The sequence below is a fragment of the Manacus vitellinus genome, unplaced genomic scaffold (assembly GCF_001715985.3).
Source record: "Manacus vitellinus isolate BGI_N305 unplaced genomic scaffold, ASM171598v3 scaffold_44_pilon, whole genome shotgun sequence".
In the NCBI taxonomy this organism is placed as follows: domain Eukaryota; kingdom Metazoa; phylum Chordata; class Aves; order Passeriformes; family Pipridae; genus Manacus; species Manacus vitellinus.
The window spans coordinates 3,991,275-3,997,221 of record NW_021940565.1 but is presented as its reverse complement, the minus strand read 5'-3'; the positions used below and the strand labels follow the sequence as shown (position 1 = coordinate 3,997,221).

Sequence of the window (5,947 nt, the reverse complement as noted above, 5' to 3'; positions counted from 1 at the left end):
CTCCCAGCTCCCCGCTTGCTGAGGCAGGGCTGGGATGGGCCACAACGCACCCTGAGCAGGAGAGGGCATCCGAGGGGACAGGCAGAGGGATACCAAAGCCATGGCATGAACAAAGCCTGTCCTCGTCTTCGACACACTCAGCAAGGATGAGACCTCCTCTGCCACAGCCAGCAGGAGCACACGTGGGGAGATCAGTCAGTCCCTCTTCAGAGCACAGCCCACCATCCCTGCCCTCCCCTCTCCCAGACCCACTGTCCTGCCTCAATCCCTGCTGGTGGAGTGTCCTGACATGGATGCTGAGCCTCAGAGCACCCTCCCTGCCGCCCGAGGGGATGGACAACTGGTGTGGCTCAGCCAGCCAGTCTCTTGAGCATCCTTCCTCCATCCCTTAGGCTGTTACCTGTGTGCGCTCCCCAGGCTCTTCCCACCCCACATCCCAGAGTGCAGCCCCAAAGGCCCCCAGCCCTGGGAGTGCCCATGGAGGAGGTGAGCTGAGCTGCCCTCGGAGGTGCCGCAAGCAAACCATGCAACCAGATTCACACACCAAATGTCTCTTCAGCGGGTTTGCCCCTACATATAGGTGCATCTACTGAATATATACATGCCTTAGCAATGGAATACTGGGAACTGTGCCACGCGTGACTGATGGTGCTGAACTAATGCATACAAAAGTATGGAGGGGTCCATGTGCCCTCCAAGTACAAAGTTCCTCCTGTCCAGCTGCAGGAGGGTCCAATTTTGGGGCGTAGCCAGTAACCTGCCAGGGCTCCTGGAGGCACATGGCTTTGGCACCTGCCCAGTTTGCTCATGATGCTGCTGGATCTGGGAGGATGGATTGGTGCCACGCTGCTGTGGGAGGCTCAGGGTGGCAGAGTCCAGCCAGGTACGTCAGCTGAACTGTGATCCCAGGCTGAGAGCCAGGGAGAGCTGGAGTGCCCTGCTCCATGCCCATGGGCTGTAGCAGGCATGGGCATCGGGCAGCAGCCAACGAAGCTCTGCTATGTGCCTTCCTCTCCTGACAGGTGAAGATGTGGGTTAACCCTGGGAGAGGAGGACCTGGAGATTTCCCCATGGAAGTGAAAGGTGCTGACATCCTGCTGCCAGTTGCCACGCATCACCCCATAGGGTATCCAAAATGCATTTCATGGGCAATTGAGCTGCTCTGGAGTGGCTGTGGTCCGTGAGGGGATGTCCCCTCGGTGATGCCTGCTCCTTCCTGGCTGACACAGAACAGCCACGGCTGAGCATGCTGCCTGCTCCAGCAGCAGGGTGAGGTGCTGGGAGTGGTTCAGGCTTCTCCCTGTGCAACTGGGGTCTGGTGGCCAGCAGTGACGGCGCTTCTGGCCTCTCCATGAGCCATGTCCAAAGTCCCAAATGTCCAGAGAGTGTTTCTTTTCACCCTGTAATTGCACAGCCCACTGAGAGCTGGTGGCAGCTCCCAGCTCCTCCTCAAACAGGTAGTGGCTGCTGGTCGGTCCCTGCTCCAGCAGGCACATATCCGCACACATCCCTTCCCCAGGCACCTACCCTCTGTGCGGGCTGAGAGCTTCCTCACAGAGAAAGTCCAGCTGCCCTTCCTCCCCTCCAGTCGGGGAAGAGAAGCCGCTCTGTCCTGGTCCTTGTCACCAAGGACATGCTGCGTCAATAAATAACCCTCATCCCAGCCCGCGCTGCTCCCGGGCCCAGGTCTGCAAGCAAGCGGGAGGTCTGAGTCGTCCCACGTCGTGGCTCTCTTTGCTGTCCTTGGGGTTCTCCTCTGAGGCTTCACTGTACAATGAGAACAAGACCAGCTGCCCGGGGTTTATTGCTGAGTCCAAGTGAAGTGGCTTCAGTTTGCATATGGGGCTCCTCTGGGGGCGGGGAGGGATGGGGACCTGGCTTGGGAGAAGCCAAGGATCATTCTTCGCTGGCTGACTCCTGGAGAAGGCGATGGATGTCCTGGAAGGAGGGACGATCCTTGGTGTCCCGTCTCCAGCAGCTGAGCATTAGCTTATAGACTCTGTCAGGGCACAGTGCAGGCTGGGGAAGGTAGGTCTGCAAAACAAACGGCAGAGATGGTAAAGAGAGAGAGTTACTGCCACAGAAACGAACATGCAAACTGCGCCTGGAGAGCCCCATTTCTCGGGGAGCCCCATCTTTCCATGCCCCAGGGTGGGGGGCTGTGCCACTGCGTGCCCAGGAGCGAGGGGACCTCCCGAAGGCACAGTGAGAGGCCTGGGGGCACCTGCTTCTGCCTCCCAGCCTGGCTGAGTGCTGAAGCAGAGTCAGCAAGCAAGTCGTGGCTTGGACTGTGTAAAGTTCAGAGCTTGCCATGCCAGGCCCTTTACCAGGGCTCCTTTCCAGAGGAGTTCCCATCCCATAACTGCCCCAAGCTCCCTATCTTGTCACCTTGAAGTCTCTCTCCAGGTCTCTGATGTTCCAGGCACAGTACTGCCTGTCCTATCCCATCCCATCCCATCCCATCCTGTCCCATCCTGTCCCGTCCTGTCCCGTCCCATCCCTACCTGCCGGCCCTGGTCCCGGAAAAACTCGCCGGTGTTTTCAATGACCTGCTCGTCAGACATCTGGGAATAGGGCTGTTCCCGGCAGAGTGTGAAGGTCTCCCACAGTGTCACACCAAACGCCCACACATCACTGGCCGTTGTGAACTTGCCCTGGCCAGAGGGAGCAGAGTAGGGGTCAGGCATGGGCACTACCCCATCCTGCTCCATAAGCCCTAGGTCAGAGTTCAAAACCTCTTTCTGGTTGCTTCAGTTTCCAGATGTGGGCCTAGAGGGGTGTGTGGTCCCACAGACCTGCTTTCTGCCTGGGGCCAGAGCCTGGTGAGCTCCAGGTTTGGCTGGCAGTGACTGCTCTGAGGGCTGGGGCTTGCCTAGGACCCAGCTCCCTTCAAAGGCAAAAAGCAACCCTGCTCCATCTTCCAGGTCTGACCATGGCCAGGAGAAAATGTCAGACACCCTGCTTAAAGGATGTCCTACCCTGAGACCCTAGTCTCCCCAGCCCACCATGAAAAGCTGCTACCACTCTTGCTTTTCACATGCTTCACCCCAAATCTGGACTGCAGGGAGCAGAGATCTCCCCATCCCTTCTGCACCCCCCAGCCCAAGAAACAAGACAGTGGGAATCCCCAGAGGCGTGTCAGTGTCTGTCAGAGGAACCCAGCCCCTGTGTACCAGCAGGATGCTCTCCCAGGACATCCAGCGGATGGGGAGCACCGCCCGCCCCTGGATGCGGTAGTAGTCCCCGCTGTAGAGATTCCTGCTCATGCCAAAGTCGGCAATCTTGATGGTGTACTGCTTCCCCACCAGGCAGTTGCGCGTGGCCAGGTCTCGGTGCACGAAGTTGAGGGAGGAGAGGTACCTCATGCCGGAGGCTATTTGGGTGGCCATGAAACGCAGGTCACTGCCGGGAGGACAAGGGAGGGCTGAGGCGCTGGGAAGGATGGCAGCCAGGGGGTTCACAGCCCTGAGCAGGGTGTCCCCCAGCCAGGCAGGGTGCTGGGAGCAAGCAGCCCTGCCCAGCCCTGCCCGTCCCGGCAGCACTACCTGACGGTGGGTGCGTGGCCGGCAGGGGTGTCCGCTGCCTGCTGGCGGGAGCAGTGGAACTGGTTGAGGTCTCCATTCTCCATGTACTCAGTGATCATGCACAGCGGGTCGTCCGTGATGCACACTGCCAGCAACCGGATGATGTTTGGGTCCTTCAGCCGCGACATGATCTTGATTTCCTTCAGAAAATCATTCCTTTCCGGAACAGAAACCACACGGATCGGATAGACAGACCCAGAGGGGCACAGAGGTGTGCACAGACTGGCCAAGCGTGCCACCCACCCACCCAAACCTCGTGGGACTGGGACTCCCCTGGGACTGGAGGCCATGAGGAGGAGCTCAGGGCTGATCCACACAGGGCTGCAGGGGAGCCTTGGCAGGTAAACAGGCACTGGGGGGCTGGTTAGGATCAAGAATCCTGACACTTGACAGCCCAGAATCCCCAGAGAGCTCAGACGTGGGGTCCTTGCAGCTGCACTGAGTGCCTGGCTGCTGGAGGCAGGGATGCTTTCCAAGCTTCCCAGCTCTCCTGGTGCAGCTCTACGTGGGGGGCAATGCCGGGTGTGTGCACCGCCCAGCCCTGTACCTGGCATTCTTATTGGCGTCTGCTCGCAGCATCTTCACAGCCACCAGCACGGGGCGGTCAGAGCTGCCATCCAAGCCCTCCAGGGCAAAGTCCTTCCCTGTGAACTTCTCCATCCCCTCCACCTCACAGAGATGAACCTGGGGGAGCAAGAGGCAGCCATTACCTCTGCTGATTAACAGTGTCCCTCAGCCCCTGGGAGCTGGGAAGAGCTTTGCCTGAGCCCTGCTCAGAGCAGGTCCAGTCCCCACTCACCTCCCCAAACTGGCCTTCCCCCAGCTTCTCCTTGAAGGTCAGGAGCTTCCTGGGGAACTCCTCGACGGCCACATCCTTGCCGGAGAGCAGGTCCATGGTGAGGGCTGGCACTGAGTAGGTGTTGCTGCCCGTCACGCCCTGCAGGTTCACGATGTCGGCCTCAGCATAGTGCGGGACGCCCTCGGGGACGCTGGCCTGGGACGGCTTCACAGGGCCACTGCAGCCTGGGGGGACACAGCGGGGCCACCCTGCCATGGGTGTCCGGCCCTGCACCCTCTGCTGCCTGGGGGCTGCTCCCACTCCAGCTGCTGGCTTCTCCATCCCTATCCTCCCCAGAGCCCCCTGCACCGCCCCGGCACAGCTGGGTTCCTGCAAGAATCACAGGCTGCTCGACTCCTTCCCAGTCACTGACCAACACACTGATCCAGCCCTGAGCACCAGAGGAGAAGGGATCAGTGCCCGACCTCCAGATCACTCAGAAAGAGATACCAGAGCATCCAAAGGATGGTAGTGGACATCAGTGATGGCTCTCGGTCACAGGCTTTTTGTGACCTCCACATGGGATGCACAGGAGCTTTGTCGACCTCTCCCCTCAGTGCCAAAATGTTTGGAGATTGGCCAAAAGCTGGGGCTGGGGAGAGGGGCTGCAGCAGCAGCCTCAGTGCGTGGTAGATGGCTCTGAGCATGCAGGATGTCCTGGCTCTCACCTGTGTCCTCCTCCCCAGAGGTGAACTCGGGCAGCTTGCGGATCAGGCGGGAGGGCTCCTGGTAGTCAGGTCCCAGGGGGAATATGCGGTCGTAGGTGGAGCTGGACTCCTGCTCGCTGGAGGAGGAGGAGCGGTTGTGGTTGAACATGCTGGATTCGCTGGGCAGGGAGAGGCTGACGGTCATTTCGTCATCCAGCATCCTCCGTGATGCCTGTGAGAGGGGGGAAGGGAGCAGAGAGATGGGGTTCTCCACAGCATGGGCAGGATGGGGTCTCTTGTGTTCCATGGTGTCAGTGCTGCACCCAAACCTCTTCTCTGGTGCCCTGTCCCAGGGATTCAGCACCCACCTGGGTTTGTCCTCATGTTTCCCCCTTCTCTTTTCTGCCTCTATGGAGGAGAGTTTTGCTCCATCACTTCTGTGACTGCCCTTGGTTAGGTGGCAGCTGTGGTGAGACCCCCCCCAGGCTCCTCTTGCCCAGATCAGCTTCAGGACAGAGGGATGGACAAGCAGGTAGGCTCCAAAGTGACCACCCTGCTCAACTAAATCCCCTTGCTTGAGAGATGGGTGCAAATCGCAACCTTCCTGAGGAGGAGAGGGGAGCATCAGCCCTTACATGGAGTCTGCTTTCTCTGTACTGAGCTTCCAGAAGAACCTGCCTAGGATGAGTTTGCTGCCCTGGAGCACCTCAGCAGCCACCCCGTGTTTGCCCACCTTCTCCAGCATCTTCTGCCAGAACTGCCGCCACAGGATGATGACAATGATGGCCACCAGGATGAAGATGATCGCCACGAGGCACCCGATCAGGATGCGCGTGTTGCTGTCATCTACCTTGAGCGTGGGGTCTGGCAGGAGAAAG

The 5,947-nt window shown here is 59.5% G+C and overlaps 2 protein-coding genes across 2 annotated transcripts in view; both read right to left on the bottom strand.

Annotated features, from left to right (window-relative positions):
• HSD17B7 (hydroxysteroid 17-beta dehydrogenase 7) overlaps positions 1-1,496 on the bottom strand; it is an 8,715-nt gene extending 7,219 nt beyond the window's left edge. Inside the window, exon 1 of the mRNA XM_029962234.1 lies at positions 1,413-1,496. Within this exon, the coding sequence (XP_029818094.1) occupies positions 1,413-1,496 (84 nt within the window). The remainder of the gene's footprint in view (positions 1-1,412) is intronic.
• Positions 590-5,947, bottom strand: part of DDR2 (discoidin domain receptor tyrosine kinase 2) — a 9,453-nt gene continuing 4,095 nt past the window's right edge. Inside the window, exons 7-14 of the mRNA XM_029962233.1 lie at positions 5,803-5,933; positions 5,091-5,301; positions 4,384-4,607; positions 4,132-4,268; positions 3,546-3,740; positions 3,174-3,402; positions 2,505-2,654; positions 590-2,034 (exon numbers count right to left, since the gene is read on the bottom strand). Of these exons, the coding sequence (XP_029818093.1) occupies positions 1,897-2,034; positions 2,505-2,654; positions 3,174-3,402; positions 3,546-3,740; positions 4,132-4,268; positions 4,384-4,607; positions 5,091-5,301; positions 5,803-5,933 (1,415 nt within the window). The 3' untranslated portion in view covers positions 590-1,896. The remainder of the gene's footprint in view (positions 2,035-2,504; positions 2,655-3,173; positions 3,403-3,545; positions 3,741-4,131; positions 4,269-4,383; positions 4,608-5,090; positions 5,302-5,802; positions 5,934-5,947) is intronic.